The sequence below is a fragment of the Monopterus albus genome, unplaced genomic scaffold (genome assembly GCF_001952655.1).
Source record: "Monopterus albus unplaced genomic scaffold, M_albus_1.0 scaffold235.1, whole genome shotgun sequence".
In the NCBI taxonomy this organism is placed as follows: Eukaryota; Metazoa; Chordata; class Actinopteri; order Synbranchiformes; family Synbranchidae; genus Monopterus; species Monopterus albus.
The window spans coordinates 1,001,158-1,021,139 of NW_018128115.1; the positions used below are offsets into that span (position 1 = coordinate 1,001,158).

At 45.3% G+C, this 19,982-nt stretch overlaps 3 protein-coding genes across 5 annotated transcripts in view; 2 read left to right on the forward strand and 1 right to left on the reverse strand.

Moving 5' to 3' along the window:
- Positions 1 to 3,260, forward strand: part of tomm20b (translocase of outer mitochondrial membrane 20b) — a 5,509-nt gene extending 2,249 nt beyond the window's left edge. The window contains exons 2-5 of the mRNA XM_020620254.1: positions 398 to 444; positions 1,146 to 1,227; positions 1,482 to 1,624; positions 2,255 to 3,260. Of these exons, the coding sequence (XP_020475910.1) occupies positions 398 to 444; positions 1,146 to 1,227; positions 1,482 to 1,624; positions 2,255 to 2,299 (317 nt within the window). The 3' untranslated portion in view covers positions 2,300 to 3,260. The remainder of the gene's footprint in view (positions 1 to 397; positions 445 to 1,145; positions 1,228 to 1,481; positions 1,625 to 2,254) is intronic.
- rbm34 (RNA binding motif protein 34) lies at positions 2,699 to 8,720 on the reverse strand. The gene is made up of 11 exons (XM_020620240.1): positions 8,407 to 8,720; positions 7,743 to 7,899; positions 6,957 to 7,084; positions 6,433 to 6,643; positions 6,225 to 6,284; positions 5,665 to 5,708; positions 4,999 to 5,082; positions 4,832 to 4,895; positions 4,695 to 4,737; positions 4,494 to 4,612; positions 2,699 to 3,996 (listed from the first exon to the last, which is right to left on the reverse strand). Exons 1-11 carry the CDS (start codon positions 8,427 to 8,429, stop codon positions 3,637 to 3,639), a joined length of 1,293 nt encoding a protein of 430 aa, XP_020475896.1. The 5' UTR covers positions 8,430 to 8,720; the 3' UTR covers positions 2,699 to 3,636.
- A 132-nt stretch (positions 8,721 to 8,852) lies between these two features.
- tbce (tubulin folding cofactor E) lies at positions 8,853 to 18,268 on the forward strand. Of its 3 annotated transcripts, none has more exons than XM_020620234.1 (17): positions 8,853 to 8,951; positions 9,285 to 9,408; positions 10,432 to 10,516; positions 10,944 to 11,108; positions 11,211 to 11,296; positions 11,953 to 12,052; positions 12,151 to 12,253; positions 12,854 to 12,930; positions 13,016 to 13,108; positions 13,268 to 13,332; positions 13,435 to 13,499; positions 13,922 to 14,074; positions 14,160 to 14,298; positions 14,531 to 14,599; positions 14,714 to 14,773; positions 14,930 to 15,021; positions 16,807 to 18,268. In XM_020620234.1, exons 2-17 carry the CDS (start codon positions 9,294 to 9,296, stop codon positions 16,900 to 16,902), a joined length of 1,563 nt encoding a protein of 520 aa, XP_020475890.1. In that variant the 5' UTR covers positions 8,853 to 8,951; positions 9,285 to 9,293; the 3' UTR covers positions 16,903 to 18,268. The 3 variants fall into 3 exon arrangements, with proteins under 3 accessions (XP_020475890.1, XP_020475888.1, XP_020475887.1); XM_020620232.1 differs by lacking the exon at positions 8,853 to 8,951 and adding an exon at positions 8,960 to 9,046; XM_020620231.1 differs by lacking the exon at positions 8,853 to 8,951 and having other exon boundaries at positions 8,960 to 9,408.
- Positions 18,269 to 19,982: the final 1,714 nt, after the last annotated feature.

Genomic DNA, 19,982 nt, shown 5'->3' on the forward strand with positions numbered 1-19,982 from the left:
ATATACACACACAGTATTACCAGATCTTACAAGAGAAGCAAGCGGATCATCTCTGGAGGCCACAATATGAAACTATATGTCAAAGTATGAATGATAATTATCATTTATGAATAAAAAAGTGAATGTGTGTGTAAAAATGCACACATAATGTAGTAGTATGCTGTAAATAAAGTAGAACTTTCCAGGGAATAATGGTGTAGTGTTTAGACAGAAGAGAAAATCCTCGCTACAATAACATCACATCAGGATCCTAATGCAGTGTGTTGTTGTCTGATGGAGAAGCACAGCACTGTCTAAACCAGAACAGTCAACATCTGGCAGCCGTCAGAGGTTATAGCTGTGTTTTAACTTAAGAAATTAATCATTTGAACTGCATGTGGTGTTTGTTTTGTTGCAGGCAGGAGAAAGCAGAAGGCAGCCAAAGAGACGGCAGGTCTGGCAAAGGTGAGAACAGTCTCTGTGCACCAACAGGTCCTCGTTTCTACAGTACACTGTGGAAACATACTTGTACCGCTGATGTGACTGGGTTGAAGTGTGCCCTGCTGTATCATTATGCAAATTAATGAGGTACAACTATCCTGTTAGTGTTCTTCAAACTACGAGTACTGTGGGCATTTGCCATGAAGATCATGTGGGACATAAAGCAGTCCACCTGCCTCTTCCTCTGTTTCGTACCCTTCACAAAGCCCACAGGAACCTCTGCAAAGAGATATGTTCCCAGAGTTTATGCTTCAGGCAGCGTGTAGCATTAGTGTTGCCTGGGAAGAGGTGCACCATGAAACCTGTGCCCAGTGGGCTTCATCGATTTCATTAAAGAACGAAACACCAGACCCTCCGCTCTGCATGACAAACACTGATATTCATCCCAGGTGAGTTTTAGGTAGATAAAATTAACCGTTATGCAGCACTAAGCCCAAGAGAACCCGGCTGATGGCGGATGGGCAACCTCGGCAGGTTTATGGTTCAGGCGGTTTGACGGTGCACAATCCCGGTCACTGTCCACAATCTTGTTCTGCAGCCAGGTCCCTCTGTGCTTTGAAGCACATGACGCATCATTATACCCTTAAGATCTGACTGTGGTCACGATGTGACAGAAATCAGTTTTTACATCTACTTCCTGTGGCTGATTGTCGCCTGTCCTGCAGCTTCCAGACCTGAAGGACGCTGAAGCGGTGCAGAAGTTCTTCCTGGAGGAGATCCAGCTAGGGGAGGAGCTGCTGGCTCAGGGTAAGTCCTCCATTGACACGTCAAGACCACAGTGCAGACAGCTCAGGCATTTCCTGAAATCATAAAGACTGAACGATGTATCAGTCAGACTGTTGCAGACCAACCAGTAACACAAGAGTGTGCTGGTTGTAACCATGGCGTTTAGTCACAACTGCTCTACTACCAGCTGGACCTCACTTATCTGAATATTCTAGTGTTTGATTTATAGATCGATCATTTCATGAGGAATCTGTCTTTTGTGTTTCTGTCCACAGGAGACTATGAGAAAGGTGTGGACCACCTGACCAACGCCATCGCTGTGTGTGGTCAGCCTCAGCAGCTGCTGCAGGTGCTGCAGCAGACTCTGCCCTCACCCGTCTTCCAGATGTTGCTCACCAAACTGCCCAGCATCAGCCAGGTAGGCCAGACCTTCTCTACAACTGGTCCAGATGACCCCATAATTGACAGATAGCCCCCACTACTCCCACGCTGGTTCAAAATTACCGGTAGTCACTTTGCCAGGTAATCCCACACCACCTTAACTGGATCAGTCAGGTAGGTCTGACTCCCCCCTCAATCTGTCTGGAATCAGCTGTGGTGCTGTAACATCTTTGACTAGTCCAGAATCGGCCAGTCCAACTCCTCGACAGGTCAGAAACACCCAGGGAGCTGCCACACCTCTCTCACTGGCTCAGCTGTAGTCAGATAGCCTCACCATCTTCCTAACTGGTCCAACATGTTCTAGGTATCCAGACAGCCTCAAAACCTCCCTAACTAGTCTACTACATGTCAGGTACCTTTGAGACCTGCATGACTAGTCCAGAATCAGCAAGGTTGCTCTCATTCTGTTCTAGATTCAGCCAGAAGTTCAGAAACCTTCCTAGCTGGTCCAGAATCAGCCAAGTAGCCATACCTTCCCTAACTGGTCCACTTTGATCCAGGTAGCACAAACCCCTCCCTAATGGGACCAGAACCTGCTGCTTGGTTTCTTTCACTTTGTTAATTCTTCCGTCTGCAGCTCTGAGTGTTTGTCTGCTTCCATCTGCAGCGCATCGTGAGTGCACAGAGTCTGAGCGAGGATGATATAGAATAAGGAGGACCAAGGGGAAGTACCCCCTCCCCCACCTGACTCCTCCTCCCATGGACTTCCACCACTTCAGCTTCATCACTCTGGCTGACATCCAACACCTCCCACCAAAGCGTCCTGATGGGAATTGGTTTTTCTTCCTGGTTTCTCCCCGACAGTGTTTGTTTAACTTGAATGACCCGTTACGGGGTAGTCGAATCTCTCCATTAGAAATACAAACGAGCTCGTCCCCGTTCCTCCGCCTGTAGGTATGTATGTACTAACTGGGCCGGGTGTTGTTGAAAACATCAGGGTGGCGTAGCGCTCGTCCTGACAGGTCGACGCCATCCGACATGTTTGTACCCACTGCCTTCATGTTTGTTGTGTATCAGTAATCGCCAGACACACAAACTGTAATCCTCCCTCTGCTTGGATGCATCAGAGTATTTATTGTTTTGTTGTCACTCGACTTTCTGTTCAGTGTAAACACTTTTTAAAATGTGATAAAGTTTTGTTCATTTTAAAGAAGAAAAAATAAAAATGTGAACAGACTATGAAGCTGAGTCTGCTGAGTTTTATTTTGGGACAAGTCTCCACATGTGGACTGGCTCATAATCTAAATGAGGTCCAAGCCAGGACGGTGGGTGTCATGCTGTAGGCCGACTGAAGGCCTACACCAACAGCTGCACCAAGTCTCTGCAGAAGGAAATCCTAACTAAACACCAACATTATTTTTCAAAGGAAACAGAAAAGACAAACAGCTGCAGAATCAGACTTTGGTGTCCATCTATAACACAGAGTCCAGCTGTAGATGGACTTCAGGGGGTCTGAGTCTCAGCACGGCCCCACTTCTGCTTTGTCAGGTTCGTATCAGCTGCTGCCGTCGGACCATCTACAGATGTTTTAACAAAGCTGAATCAACGCTGAGCTCTGAAACATTACAACTAGCTAGTTTCCACTCAAAAATCACAGATTTACAAGTTAATAGCAAAAACTACCACATGTACCTGAACATGCTAACTCGATAGTAATGAAATACAACAGCCGGATAAAATGTTACAAATGATGTCAGAGTTTGACACAAGTGTGATTCAACTTGGCAGTTTTTTCGTCTATTTGGTTTTTGGCACCTGTTGTAGAGAATTGGAACCCTTATTGGACCAGATGGTTTCACAGACAGGAGGTAAGTGGATGAACTGACTTTGTCGGGACAGAAGGGCAGTTCTTAGTTTCCCAGATCAGACGGAGAACGTGCTGCTGGGACCAAACCCATGCTGTGGTTCTCAGTTAAATGCTGGGTCACTGCTGGCTTCGGTCAGGACAGTCCTCAGACACGTGTTCCTGTAAACTGGATTCCTCAGAGCTCAGATATGAACTGTCTTGTTTGGCTTCGGTTTCTTCTTCAGTCTTTTCTTGTTCTTCTTGTTTGGCTCCACCATCTCTCCTTTGAACGAGGTGGGGCATTTGTGTGACTTGTGCTGGTTTCTAGTGGACTTCCATGGAGACTTGAAACCTCCCCGAGTGCCTCCTTTCTCCCGCTCCGAGGCCCTCACAGGTCCCTTTGTAGGGTGCTTGCTGGGGCCCCGGCTCGGCCTCCCTGTGTTTCTGCTGCTGTCGGTTTTATTCTTCTGCTTCTCTTTCTTCACCGACCTCTTCACCCGGATCGACCTGCCCTCCAGCTTCGAGCCGTCCAGTTTTAGTGCCAGCTGCACTGAGTCAGGACTCTGCAGCAGGAAGACAGACAGGTGCGACATGTTCAAATACACATGCACATGCTAACACACTGTTACCGATGGGAGTTGTCAGTTTAACCATAACATGCATTATTTGCTGCCTTTTGTGCTTTTCAGTGTCATCACTTTTATACAGAAATGCTGTAACTACTTCCCTTATTTTTAAAGTCAACGTGTCAAACTGAGTAAATCTAGTTTCAAATATGAGAAGCTGGGTCAGAAAACGGACAATCCTGTCAGAAAGACAGTGACAAGTGCTGACGTGTCACCTCAGCCTGTCTGACCTTGCTGTTCAAAAACCAGGATGAGAGCAGTTTTTACACTGGTCACCTGACGTGGATGAGGCCGAGTCAATTTCATCAACAGTTTCTGCTCCAGCACAGAAGCAGCTCGGTGAGAATCGTGTCAGTGTAGAAACACAACCACATGCTTATTTTCATTTTGACACTGCATGAAGTCCAGGAAAAGTTGGATTTAAGTCGTCGTACCTCAAACAGGACGTAACCGAATCCTTTCCCCATTCCAGAGTTCTGGTCTCGGACCAGGCGTACGGCCTCCACCGCGCCGCACTCCTCAAAATGCCGTCGAAACACAAGCTCATTTATCTCTAAAAGCACACACAGTTTAAGGTTTGTGTTCAAGATAACCTGCTGTCAGTGACTGTGGAGCAGAGTACTGCAAAGACTCACCGAAAGGAAGGTTCCCCACGAACACGGAACGTTTATGATCGTGCTGTGAGACAAGACCACCGACAGGACGCATCAACATTCGGCACAAATGAATTCAACAGATTTTAACATTTTAACGGAGACATCTGAAGACTCACTGAAGAGCTGTCAGTCACTCTGTCCACCCGGACGTGGAAGTTGTCCTCTATCTCCGTGCCGTTCCTGTCAGAGCATACACACACACACACACGATACAAGACAATTTACCCAGATTCCAGCTCAGCGGCATCAGAAACATAGTTCAGGTGTATTGGCGGTGTCCCACCTCTCCAGCGCCTTGGCCACCGCCTCCTCGTCTTTAAACACCACGTAGGCGTTAATGCTTTGCTTCTTGGGATGGATTTTGCGTCTGTGAAGTAGAAAGAAGTTAATTTATACAAAGGAAAGAATCGGTTTATAACCACGGCATCGAAGTCCGGTGTTTGCTGGTGGGAAGCCAGTGAGGGATGTGTGAAAAGGAAAAGCAGCGGCTGGTGACCGTTTTCTGTTAGTTTGATTATTACTTGATTAAAGAGTTAATCCTTTAGACAAAAAGAGCCCGAGGAGACATTTTCTAATGTCTGGTCTCGTTGGACCAACAGTGTCAGTTTGTTTACAGTGGACAGAGAAAAAGCCTCAAACTTAAGTTGAAATTTCTGCCATTTTTAATTATGACACAATTAATCCATTGTCAAACTGAGGCTGCCTTCATCTTCCATCAATTAACTAATTATTTCAGTCATTTATTTGCATCGGCTGTTCAGATTTCTGACTTCTAATGTTAAACATTTACACATTACATCTTTAAACACATGAATTACATTTATTGTTGGGTCTTGGTGTTTTTGATTCCTATTATCAAAACATATTCGAAGCTGCAAATGAAAACACCTCTCGTCTTAGACTCGTTCAGTTCATCTGTATCAGTAACCTGATGAAGACAGAAACGTACGTGATAGCTGCTACTCTGCGGGACATGGACGGATCCTCTCTGACCTGCAGGAGACAGACAGACAGACTTCAGTTTCTTTAGTGGCCACCGGACGCTGCTCCTGCAAATCTCACACTGCTCTGATGTCATTGAGAAAACATTTTTCTCCAAGATGTTACAGTCCACTAGTGACGACACTTAATAAAAAAAAAAAGTAAAATTTGGTGAAAGCTTTTACTCAAGCAGCAGTTTGGGAACTTCTTCTCATCTTAGAGGACAAAGACATGTAAAACTGGATCTGAGGAGCAAATCAACTCATTTCAACTGAATCTTTGCAATATCTTTTTCTTGCAGCAAAAAAAATCTGTACAAACACTGAATTCAACCTGTGAATCTGCTGGCATGCTAACAGATGGCTCTCAGGCTAACACTACGTTAGCTTATTCACCAACAAATACTTCCCCCGTGTCAACTGCTGAGATTAATAAATGATGGACAACACTGTCAGAAGACACACGTCGTAATAAACAGTGCGATTTAATCAGACGTTCTTCAAGCTGACCACGTTTGTGTGTTTTTACCACAGAGCGAAACCGGATGGACTCGATGGATCCTTTATCCCTGAAGAGGCTCCGTACGGTCTGAAAGGCAAGAACATCATCAGCTCCTTCCTCACCCAGTCATAAATGCACATTGCTCATGGACAATCTGGAAACACTAAATCAACTGCTTAGAAAATGAGAAAGAAACTGGTTTGACATTTTTCGCAGGAAACAAACACAGCACCACCTTCTTGGTGCAGCTGACGGGCAGGTTGCCGACAAACACCGTCCTCTTCCTCTTCATGGACTCCTCCTCTCGGCTGGCCTTCAGCCTCTGTCTCTTCATCACCCAGTGCTCTACATCCTTCTCTTCGCCCAGCTCCTTCCTCTTCCTCTTCCCCTGCATGGATGTGCCCTGCCCTCGCTCATCCTCATCTGCATTCTGTAAACTGCTCTCCCTGAAACCAAAGGGTGAGGAGGAAGAAACAGGGCAAAGAGAAGATGAAGTTTTTTTTGGACTGAAGCTGCTTAATTTCACAGTTTTTAATAAAAGAAGTGAAACATTCAGTGAATTTGAAGAAGAGTAGAAAAAGCTGGCAACGCATTTAGTCGACAGAAAACAGGAGCAAAAGCTTCCAAGAAAAACAATAATTCTAATACTGACACAAATAAGAAACGGAGGAGGACGACAACACTTTGGTGACAGGAGAGAGAAGAGAACAAGCTCTCACAGACAGGATGGCTCTACAGATGGGTTTCTGGACTTCTCACCTGTTTTCCAGCTTCTGGTCGGCTGCTGATTTTTGCTTTGGCGGCTTCTTCTTCTTCTGGCTGTGCTGACCTTTGACCTCTGGAGCATCTTTCTCTTGCTGCTTTGTTTCTGTGCTCCTCTGAACTGGCTGCACAAAACACACACAGCAACACAGGACACATCACTGATGTTCCATCTTCTTCTTACTGTGCACACCAACATCAGCACTTTATCTACTAACGCGTCCTGTGCGTGAAACCACCAATTATTCGTCTGTGCCACAGAAGCTTTTTTGGCAGAATATTGTTAAAGAACAAACTGTGACACTGGCCCATCGACAAACAGGCCTCTTCATCTCCTCGTGCCCACTCTCCCTACACTCTGCTGTGTGTTACTGCTGACATTACACAGAAAGACAAGTCAGGGCAGGTCTAGGACACGAGAGGTCTGCTGGAGCACGACGACATCTATCACAGGTCTTCTCTGAACTGGGATATATTTTTGAAGCTTTGTCTTTTAAATAATGGACATGAAAGAGGATGTAAAAGGAATCAGAATGTGTGTAGCACCAGAAGTACTTTTGTTTATTCGTTCACCAGGAGTGTCCCAGCTGTCCTCTGGGAAAGGTTCCCCAACTCTACTTTGGTCTTAATCAGGCAACATGCTGCTCCATCACACGCACACACTGTAGTTTGTTTGGACTCTGACCCACATACACCAAGTCCCCAGCAAATGTTTGCTTGGTTTAAAAAGACTACAGTCACAGAAACTTAGTAAAAACTCTCTAACTTTGTGTTTTCATTTACCTCAGGTGCAGGCTGGAACACAATTGGTGCAGCTGGTGCAGCAGTGCCGAATAAAGCCGACAGAGATCCAGAGGCTGCAGAGTTTTTCTGGAACAAACTTCCTGAAACCTGACCCACCACGTAGTCATCTGACTGACCCCCCGAAGGAGCCTCCCCACTGAGGACAGAGACACCGAAGTCAAGAAAACACAGAACCAGAAACCACGAGAGAGCAGCTTCTGTGAGGAGTGAGGGTCCAGTCTTTTCACTGATATGATCAGATTATTATTATTAGTAGTAGTAGATTTGCACCACAACAGCGAAATCTTTCTCTATAACAAGGACTTCAGATATCATTTCAAACTCTTTCATTATCAAATTTCTCCAGTCCACTCTTTATTATATAAAATATAAAAAATAGAGATGTTTAGTTAATAGATGAATGAACCGATTCATTAAATTGTCACCATCTATGGTCAAATAAACTTGGCAGGTTACCGTCAATCACGTTCACGTATTCAATAAAAGTGTGTCTGTGCAGATTCTCAGTCATCCAGGTCAAAGTTAGCTCTCATCAAAACTGATGAAGCCTCTTGGATGAGAGCTGAAACGTCTTCGACCTACAAATCTAGTCCACTTGGTTTTTCTACGTTTTCTTCAGCTAAATAAAACTGTGTAAACAAACCTCTGGCGAAGTTTCTTCTTCATAGTTTATTCCAGATTTGTCCGCGGTAACTCAACAACGGACTTCCGGTTTGAAATAATCTAAAGTCGACTACAGCATGTACTCAGATGTTTACAATTTAAACTTCAACAAAACAATTTTTAGGTTAGCGCACCATCACACGTTCTCATCCCAAGCACGCTGCTGTACTACTGCGAACTATGTCCCTCAAGCAACACGGTCAAGCGGAACAAAAGGTTCCTTCTAATCTTTCCTTCATTAAAGCTAATTTCACACCAGTGACTTGAACACTTTAGCTCTACCGTAATAGGAATAACACATAATTAAAGATGGAGCACATAAACATATATTTAGTTAAGGGGATGTTTCCAACTGGTTATATTTGGAAATGTAGAAAGGGTCATCTCCGGTAGGCTAGTGGTCAGGAAGGGCATCCGGCGTAACAAACGTGCCAAATGTCAACATGCGAGCCGTCAGTGTGACGATTCGCCATCACGACCCCTAAACTGGAAAAGCCGAAAGCGACTTTCTAGAAAGGCAAAAGGGTACAACATTCAAATCGGTCACTTCCGGTGAACAACTTGAAATGTTTTGGTTTGGAAGCTAACGTTAGCTCGATAGATAAAACCTTTAACTTCAGGTACTTTCATGGTTATTTTTCACCTCAGACATTTTACCGTTGTTCACATATTGAGAGCTAGCAGAAGAGTACATTTAGCTAACCTCATGTTAAAGTGAGACAAAACAACGCAACGGTGACGCGTTAGCTCAACACACCTGGATGTGTAGCTAGCTTGGTTAGTCGTTAACGCGGGACGTAAAAGGGATTTCCGTGTGAACTGTGCATCTGTTGGTCTCGGGTTTTCCCTCCTCGGCAGGTGGCTTCGATGGGCGTTGACCAGACGGAGCCGGAGGTACCGGCGAACGCATTGGGCAGGCGGGTGTCCTGCGGCGGGGAGCGGGCCACAGTGCGGTACGTGGGCCCGGTCCCACCGACAGCAGGTGAGACATTTCACTGTGTCAGCGTCCTGACTAGCTGTGGGTCAGTGGTTCCCAGTAAGTCCAGTTAGGGCTTCACCATCACAAACCTCAGTACTAAACGTGTTTGTAGCGCAAAAACTGTCAAGTTGCATCAAATGTCTGGGCAGATTTATCATCTTTATTGCTTGGTCATATTGCTCCTGATTTAATTCAGAACGTTGCCAATTATAGACTTTGGTTATATAGAGTCGTTGTACGGCTGCTTATTTAGACGAAATATACCATTGAAAGATTTTTCCCAGTCCTTTTCAACCAGGAACTCAGAGAGACGAAGCGGACCACTTGAGTATATAAAAAATATAACCGTGCTGTTTATTCAAAGGGTCACAGGCAAGAATTAACATTACACGTCCAGGCATCTTCCACCCCCAAAACTGCGTGCAGGCAGCCCGGAAGATGAAAAGACCCCGAACCTAATAGCCTATACAATTTAATCACTTCGTTGGGCTAGCCCCATCCTACGCCGTCAAACCGTGACGTCACCTGATATGCCAGCTATGCAGCTGACCAGAGCAGTAGTCAAAACATGGAGAATATTAAAGTGTGTGGCTGTTGATTAGTGGTGTGTATCTAAAAACATACAGGACATTCAGGGACATGTCCGAACAGTAAGCCTCGGAAGATATTATGATTAAGATTACGGCTGAACATATCATGCTACTAGCAATAATCATCTGCCGGTAGACTCTGCAATCTAGCTGACCTTGGCCTAGATGCAGCCTGCAGAACTCATGACTATGCACTAAGCATTCAACAGCCTGAGCTAGACATCCTGTCTGCCTTACACATTTCTAGACAACAAATCTCTAAATATCTACCTAAGAAAATACCTAACACCAGTTTAGAACTTGGTAAAATAAGTATTATAAAATGGTTTTGTTTAATACAATGCAAACATGTCTGTCCCGACGCTGTCGGTCTGCAGACCTGCAGCACCCTCACACTAACCCTAAGACTAACTGGGGGTTTGTTTTGTGTTGTCAGGGCTGTGGCTCGGCCTGGAGTGGGATAACCCTGAGAGGGGCAAACATGACGGCAGCCACGAAGGAGTCCGCTATTTCACATGCAGGTGATTCTCTGTAGCTACTTTTATACGCCGTGAATCTACAAACTGTTCACACAAGTCTGAGTGTTCCTGTGTAGTCCTGGGTCAGAGGTTAGCAGCGGCCTCCTCAGAAGGTTTGTGTGCAAGATTCCTGTGAGAGTGCAAAGTCTAAAATAAATCAGAAAACATAACAGACACATTTTCTAAACACTCAGTGGGATAAAATTTAAAATTCAAAATTAAAACTGCTTAAATTCTCCTCAAATATGATACAAAATAAATCCTAGACTAAAGGAGTTGTGCAATGACGTGGTGTGATGATTCAACAAATTAAACTAAAATTGGTCTAATTAGTGAAATTAATCATTTCTTTATTATTTGAAACTAGCACATGTGGTCATTGTGAAAGAAGGGAATATTGTGACTGATCATTTTCTCTCCGCTCTGTCAGACACCCTAAAGGAGCCTCGTTCGTCCGTCCTGCCAAAGTGAGCTTCGGCGTGGATTACCTGACCGCCGTGCAACAGGCGTACGAGATCAACACAGAGGAGGTGCTGAGTGAGGAGATCTCCATCTCCTCTAAGAAGCTCGAGTGGGAGGGCATCAAGGAGCGCAGGTACAATGCTGATGAACAGTAAATGTGGGATCGCCCAGTGGCAGTGTCTGACATCATGAAACAGGCGGTCGGTTCATGTCTCTGTCCTGCTTCTGTCTCTAGCTTGGAGAGCCTTCCGACGGCGCTGCTGAGCCGCTCTGAGGTGAACGGCGCCGGGGCTGAAGGAGAAATCAGGAAGACAACGCCCAGTATCTTTGCACACACCTCACAGGCCTCCTAAGCTTTGTTTTGATCGGGCTACAGGCTGAAGTGTTGGGACGAGGGTTACTGGTGTCATATTGGAAACTAGTGAGTCTGGTAGGTTAGTGGGAGGGAAGCAGCACAAGCCTGATGTGTACTGTCCCTGGGGTATTCATATTAGTTACTGCTTGTATATTATTTATACTGCTTGTAAATGGTAAAAAGTAATTATTGATGATGTTCCAGACAGTGCCAGGAATAGAGCTGAAACTACCGATAGTCAGCCAACAGAAAATTAGTTCGCACTTAGACGAGTCATTTGTCCAACACAGATGTCACCAGTCACTAGTTGAAGCTTATAAACTGTGAGAGTTTACTGCTCTTCTTTAGTTCATGTGCTAACACATGGCTGACCTCTGGCTTTTGGACTGTTTGGACAAAACAAGGAAAATGTTACATTGAAGTTTGATAAATTGTGACTTTTTGATCTTCTGACATATTTTAACCAAGAAAATGAAAACCGCTGTCAGCTGAAGTGTGTGTCAGGAGTACAGCCTGACGCGCTGACCCCGTCAACCCTCGTCTGTCCAGGCTGTGGCCTCGGTCAGGCTGTAACTGTAGGCTGGTACGTGTCACTGTGCTGAACCTTAGCAGCAGCGATCAGACATCCAGTGGTTGGACCTGAGTAGGACGCTGTTGTCGTGCTGGGAGGACCTGGCAGCCATCGCCCAGCAGCTGGACCACCTGAAGGGAATCCAGCTCAAGTACAGCTTCCTCTGAGGATGACCGCCTGTTGGATTTGTTTTTATTGTTGGCCTTCGTCTCCTCCCACTAACATTTCTATTGTTGTGTTTGTTCTTAGCTACAACAGGCTGTGTTTGCCCTCTGACCCCTCGGCTCACTGCCAGGCTTTCAGCAGCCTCAGAGTCCTGGCGCTCAATGGCTGTGACCTCACCTGGCCACAGGTACGCGCACCTGTCTGTGCTCACCTGTTCATCAGGGAAACCCTTTGACTCTTCTCTGCTGTCAGAAGAAAGGATTGTTAACTTCTTAGTTTCCTTTGTAAATCTGTGTCACCAGGATGTGATCTTATTCTATAGCTAAATATCAGTTTCTTATAATCTCATTATTTTGATTTTATATTATTTATTTTATATTATATTATTTATTATTTTATATTATATTTATATTATATTATATATTATATGTTATATATTATATTATAAATGTTATTAGAATAATATGCAGACTTATTAAAAGGCAAAAACTGAAATCTGATTTTTTTTAAAATACTCTAAAATATGAATTAGTATATTGTTCATAATACCTTCTGTCCTGTAAACTTTGCAGTTGAAGTGAGACTAAAGTGAAAAGGATTCACATAAGCTGACAAGTGACTGATCAGCTCCTTTCTTCCTGTCAACTGTCAAAATAAGAGTTGTCAGCGTGGTGGCTACTCGATGAACAGTGTCAGGCTTTAACAAAGCAGTCGTCTTCTTTGTCACATCTGTCTCCTATTGTTTTACCTCTAATCGCTGGGTTCCCTCTGTGCTGTCTGGGGTCAGATCCTGGAGTGCGCCCCCATGTGGCCGCAGCTGGAGGAGCTGTGTGCAGAAGAAAACAACATCACAGAGCTGCAGAGGTAACAGCTGTCCTCCCTGTCTGTCAGTCCACACTGGAGACCTGACCCTCACTCCTCTACCTCTGATGCATTTGGTCTTTTACAGGCCCGATGAAGTGCTGCAGTCGCTGAAGAGCCTCAGTCTGTCCTGTAACCCTTTGGTGCAGCACAGCGTGCTCAGCTTATCTGCTCTGCCCAGGTACAGCACAGAAACACTGACTAAATGTTTCTATAGAGAATGCACCAGTCCAGATGCTGGGCTCGGATAAAGACCAGATCCCCAGTATGAAGCGGCCTGTACGAAACAAAACCAGCAGAGGCAGATGCATTGATCCTTGTGTTGTGTGTTTGATTTCAGACTGGAGCAGCTGAATCTGTCCAGCACCGGTCTGTCTGTCATCAGATTCGATGACGCTGCTCCCGGTACAGTTCACTGCCACCTTTTGACTCGTACGCTGAACCTCCTCTGTTTTATGTCCTAATTAGCTGCTGATAATCCTCTTGTAAATTCTGACTCCTCTGTAGGATCTCAAACAGCCATGTTCCCAGCACTGAAGAACCTCAGCCTGGACCACAACAACATCTCTGAGGTCAGTGAGTTCAGCTGAAAAGCACCAGACATCCAGGAGATGTCAGCTTGGTTTGTTAAGCAAACTGAGATTTCGGGCCGGCGTCTTCCAGGTTGTACTTCTGTGACATGTAGCTTCACGGCTCTCTGGTCCGTCACCTTCATAGTTCCACTGTGCAGCGGTGTCATAGGATGATCACTGACCGAGGCTTTATACACATTTACATAGTTGGACGTATGAGAGAGTAGATCGAGCGGCAGTGTCCTATCAAACCTGTTTAAATGTACGTGAACACTGAAATGATCTGACATCCAAAGTGACACTGACACTCACTGTCAATGCTGTTGGGATCCTGTTGTTTGTTTCCTCCGTGGCCTATAAAAATAAGATTTTCAAAATAAAAGCACAGTACGGTAAAGCATGCCTGTGTTGTTCTTTCTCAGTGGTGTGTGGTGGACGAGCTGGCTAAGCTTCCCAGTTTGGTCCAGTTTTCGTGCCGTGGAAACCGACTGGTGAGCAGCGATGGAAACCTCAAAACAGCCAATCAGATGCTGATCGCCAAACTGGGGAAACTGGTCATCCTCAACAGCTGCAAAGTGAGCTCCACCTGTGTGTGTGTGTGTGTGTGTGTGTCTGTGTGTGTGTGTGTTTGGGCTGACCTATTTCCATGGTTTCCATCAGATCCAACCTGAGGACAGGAGGGGGGCGGAGCTCGACTACATCAAGATGTTTGGAGAGCAGTGGCTGAAGGCAGGGGGGCAAAGTCAGTCCAGCACAGAGTTCAACTGTCAGCACCCACGTTACCAGAGCCTCATCGACAGTGAGTCATGTGATCAGGTCGCGGGTCAGCTCACTGATTCGTCGTTTAAAACATGACGCTGTGCTGGAGGAAACAATGAATAGTACTTCTTCATGACAAACTACTAAATTTAATTCTCCCACAGAACCAGTCACTGTTAAGCACCAGTTTAAATTTTGTCTAAATTTTAAATTTAAATTTAGATTTAAGTGATGATGATGATGATGATGATGATTATCCTGTTCTGTTTCAGAGTACGGCGCCATAGAGGAAGGCGAGCTCAAGAAGCCGGAGCCATTTGCCCTGAAGAATCAGCTGTTAAGTTAGTCCTGCCTCTTCCTGCCATCTGCTCTCTGATTGGTTAACCATACTCTGGTTCTAGCAGTCCCGTGAGAAAATGTGATCTTTTCTGATTGTCCTCGTCTCTGCTCACCAGAGATCACGTTCGTGTTTCCTGACGACGCCGACCGGAAGCCAATCGAGAAGAAACTCCCAGGTAAAACAGGAGAAACGATTTCAGTCTGATCAGGTTTTATCAAAATGTCCAGCAGCCACGACGTCTTTCAGCTCGGTGGTTTTGCCATGTTGAGCATTTGTGCAGCAGAGCAGGCCGGTCTGTCTGCACAGTGTGACAATGTGCTGTGTCCTGCAGCCTCCATGCTTGTGCAGAAGGTGAAGGGGCTCCTGTACAGGCTGCTGAAGGTCCCTGCAACTGATCTGAGGCTCACCTACACCAGCCCCAGGGTAACACAGCCACACCTCTGACATCACAACACTGCAGAAGAGCTGCTCAGTATACAAGTAGTTGTCCTAATAGAACTTAAAACAACTTTAGTCTGCTACTGAGCACCCAGTCGACCAGTGTAGGATGGTTGTTTCAGCCTGGTCTAAATGCAGGAACAGAATCATTATAAAACTTTTATAAAATACTAAAGCAAGTTTATTCCATTAACCAGTCAGGTTGTTGAAATCTAATGAAGAAGCAGCAGACGTTTTACAGGACAGAACTTCAGGGGCTCAGTGAAATAATACATGAGCAGTTTTGGCGTATCTGTGTGCACGTGTTTATGCAAGTCATGTATAAACACATTCAGGTGGTAAAAGTTAAAGCCTGTGTGTGTGTGTGTGTGTGTGCAGTCTACATCCTGTCACACTGTGATCACTTCATATTTGGAGGCCTGACAGCGTTCAGGATTTAAACAAACTGGAGGCATGAATGAACAACACACTCAGTCGCCTGGGTGGTTTAATCCAAACTGTCCTGCAGCATCATGGGAGAATGAGACGGCCTGTCAGACTGACGCGACAAGCCAGTAAAAACCTGTGTTTACAGTCAGACTGACCCTGCTCCACGTTGGTGTGAGAGGAGGAACACAGGTTACTGTTAGTAACCACAGAGTCGCGCTTTGTTCTTCAATACATTTGTTTTCCACTAAATGAGGTTTCTATCTTACACTTTGACTTTTATTCTTTCATCAGTTTTGCAATATGTTGGAGATTTATACACGGTATTTAATGCTTTAGAATCTCTTGGTGGAGCCTGAGACCAGGGCCGACTCACTCATACGAAGTTTGTCTGACCACGTCAAACAGCAAAGTGATTATTGTTGTTTTGAGTGACCGCTCTCGAAGGTAGAGATGCAGTTAGATGTGCAGTCTGAGCATGTTAGCGGTAGCCTAGTGGAGTGAAAGCATTTAACCTATTGTTTAAATTTTGTCTAAATCTTAAATTTAAATTTAGATTTAAGAGATGATGATGATGATGATGATTATCCTGTTCTGTTTCAGAGTACGGCGCCATAGAGGAAGGCGAGCTCAAGAAGCCGGAGCCATTTGCCCTGAAGAATCAGCTGTTAAGTTAGTCCCGCCTCTTCCTGCCATCTGCTCTCTGATTGGTTAACCATACTCTGGTTCTAGCAGTCCCGTGAGAAAATGTGATCTTTTCTGATTGTCCTCGTCTCTGCTCACCAGAGATCACGTTCGTGTTTCCTGACGACGCCGACGAAGCATCAATCGAGAAGAAGCATCACACTTAGTAATTCACATTGTGGAGTTGGATATGTCATTACACTTGGTGAGGTAATGAGGGGTTATTGCTAGTATATTCTCACATTGTGTATTTGCCATCAGTCTTACTGCAGCAGGGAAAAAGCTGTTGTAAAGTCTTGTTCTGTGTGTGATGATACTGTCCACCCTGCTGTGCCTGAGGCTGTAGGTGCAGTTTTTGTGTCTGAGCAGAGAGTGAGCTGGGTGGAGTGGATCCCTGATTATGTTCTCTGCCCTTTTACGACAGCACTGTGTGTACAGTGTGTCCATAGCAGGCAGTTCAGTCCCAGTGATCATGGGCCTGGCTAGCTGGGCTCTTTTTCATGGCGTGGAGCCGCACTTCCAAATCGGCGAGCCTCTCCTCCAATGCTGCTAGCATCTGATATTTATTACAAGTACCACTATCTCTAAAAGAGGCAGAGGAATAACTGAACATGCGACATAAAAGTTAAAGCCTTTGTCCTCGTGGCCTCTTCGTTACAGACCGTGGGGACAGAGTTCGAGATCACCGGTGACCTGAAGAGTCTGCAGTTCTACTCCATAGAGGACGGAGACCGGGTGCTGGTCCGCTGGGCCTGACCCGGACTACCCGTTGAACAACCAGAGCAGAGACCGAACAGGAGCCTCTGGGCCTGACGCTCAGCAGCTGTGGACACTACATCTCTGCTCCTGTTGGAGAAGACGCACAGACTCCCACCGAGGTGGATTCAGTTCATCATGGATTTGTTAGCATGTTGCGTCAGACTTTAAACCCCAGACATACAACTTTCAGAAAAGTGCATGACAGAATGTTTTGACTCGACTTTGCTTCAGGGCCACATTTACAGTCAGCACAGAACCACAGGAACAAGATGTGCAGTAAATTCAAGGTCCCAAAACAACTTTGCTTTGTTCAGTTAAGTGCAACAGCTGGAGGTGGTGGATTAGCTGTGGTCACTGGCAGCGTACGCCGGGTGAGGTAGAGTCACGTGATTAGTTCCCGTGTGTCTGAACCTTGATCAAGCTCCATTTCCTGCATAAGGTCATGGGATAGGGTCGAAAGCTCTGTAACAAGCAAGGAAGTGAAACACTGGGCTTAAAGCTACAGTACGTGACTTGTTCCAGATACTGTTGTAGATTTTCACTTTCCAAAACACTGAGATGAATCTTCCAAAGCCGACTTCACACCAACCCGCCCTTCACCTACGATGAGCCCAGCGATGTTCCTGACATCTGTGCACTGTTTTTACATTGGAGACATTAACTTTGCTCCTGTTGTCACAAGGTGTTAGAGGCCAATCAAAGATGGCAGCCCTGTGAGCGTGGCTCCTAAAAACAACAGCAAAAAAGGCTTTCCCCAAAGTTTCATGTGCACATAATACTTCTGCCTCCAAATTTGTTTAAGGCAAAAGGTAAATACATTTAGATAATACACAATGACGACTGCTGAGCAGACACTGAAATCCAAGGCGAACAAATCCAGACTGCTCATGCTTTGTCAAATTTCTGTTTCTATGTCAGTATCTCACTGAGTAGTTACGACCAACACCGGTTCTTGGTGGCTCTGGTTACCGAGGAACTGGCCCTGGTGTATCAGAGGTGGTGGTGGTGGCTGTGAACGTCACACATGCTTCAGTTCATTCAGACGTGTCTCCACTGCACACTTTGTCCAGCAGGGGGCGCTGTTTAGCCTCTACACTGTAAAATGTTTTAAGACGGCTCCATCCAGTTCTTTAGTGAAGCTTAAGGAATTCTTAAAAACGTTATGTGTTCCTGTAGAACATTGGCCAATATAATACAGATGTAACACACTGGTGTATAAAAGGCCGTACCAGTGGGGCTGATGTCTGTTTATATCCAAAATGTGCACAGCAAACCTTTGTACGTTTTATGTAGGAGCAGATGAAAGTGGCCTCGTTGGATGGGAGTCTGTGGCCGGCAAATTAAAATGAAATAATCACATTGAGTTTTCATTTTCCATTTGTTTAGTTTTCACAAAGCAGTTTAACCTGAAGTTAATTAAATGTGACTAAATGCATCTGAAGTGGAATCATGTCCTGATTTGAGCTGATGTCCAGTGAAAATTAGACAAAACGACCTTTTCATGGTCATTTTCATAACTGTTGAAAACCCAGTGTGAATGTGATTAAACTGTTTAAATGGCTTCGTTTTAACATCGGCACTAAGGGACTTCCAAACACGTTTTTAAGAATATGACCGTTTTAAGACATTTGTTCCTTTACTTGTATTTTGAGTGAAAGCACCGACTGGGACCAGTCACTGTGTTCTGAACATAAAACATAAGACTCGCAGTGCAACAGAGAGGATCTGTGCACACCGACACCAGGTAGGATCTGTGCACATCGACACCAGGTAGGATCTGCGCACATCGACACCAGGTAGGATCTGTGCACATCGACACCAGGTAGGATCTGCGCACATCGACACCAGGTAGGATCTGCGCACACCGACACCAGGTAGGATCTGCGCACACCGACACCAGGTAGGATCTGCGCACACCGACACCAGGTAGGATCTGCGCACACCGACACCAGGTAGGATCTGCAGCTAAGCATCAGCACCACAAAAAACCCACAAATTGTCTACATGTCAGGTAACTACAAGGTGGTATAAAACACAGCGTGAGGTTCAGCACAAACAACAAAGTAAACCGACAAGATGTAAAAAGTTTATTTAGCCCGTAGTAAATCGGTCCCAGCTGACTTTGGTGGAAACGTTTTCAGATTAACTACTGAATCATGTCAGATTGGTGAGGTTCTGTCCTACCAATGAAAAACGTCGTTAATAACAAATATAAAGTCCTCAGCTTCACTAATCTCTGGAGTCTGGTGTTATTCACCAAATACTGTCTTTTACCAGACGTGGTTTGTCCCAAACTAACCTGATGGAAAACGGAACCACTGGTTTGGTTTAAAGACTCAAAACGGTCGATAACACGAGTCAGAAATACTAAACTGCATAACATATTGATGGATGTAGGTTTTTATCTAAACGATTTGATTTTAAAAACCTTTGAAGGTATTTTTCCCCAATGTCAAACATTCATTAGGTGATTGTCAGAGTTTTGTCCTGGACTGGAAACACTGGGGGGCTCTCTCAGCCTCAGTGGTAAAGGGCCACTTCACCCAAATCAGAAAAGGAAATGCAAATTAAATCTAAAACCTGTTCAACACAGGAAGTAACTGAACCTCTGAACCCGGGATACCACCGCAACTCTAGTTTGGGTAGATATTTGTTTTGGTTCTGATGGATGATCAGTCTGTGTGCGTACAGAGCTGGATGTGCTGGCCTAGCTCAGCATAAAGACTGGAAGCTGCCAGCCTGACTTAGCCTGGCTTAGCCTGGCTTAGCCTGGAAAAAAAAATCCCTGTATTTGTCAGATTTGGAATGAAACCCTTCGACCTGGATTCAGATTCAAAGCACATGCAGCACAAACGGATCAGAAACAAAATCTGGATTGATCAGGAGAAACGAGCCGGGCTGTGCGTGACCCCATGAACACACCAAGCCTCACGCTGGTCGTACAAATGTTCAGTTCAAGTAGGAAAAGCAGAAAGCACCCAAAGTCAGTGTCGTGTTTTCATTCTCTCTCGCAGCAGCTCTGCAGACCTCACTCGACCCTGTCCGTGCACGGCCCAGCGGCAGCATCCGGACAGCGG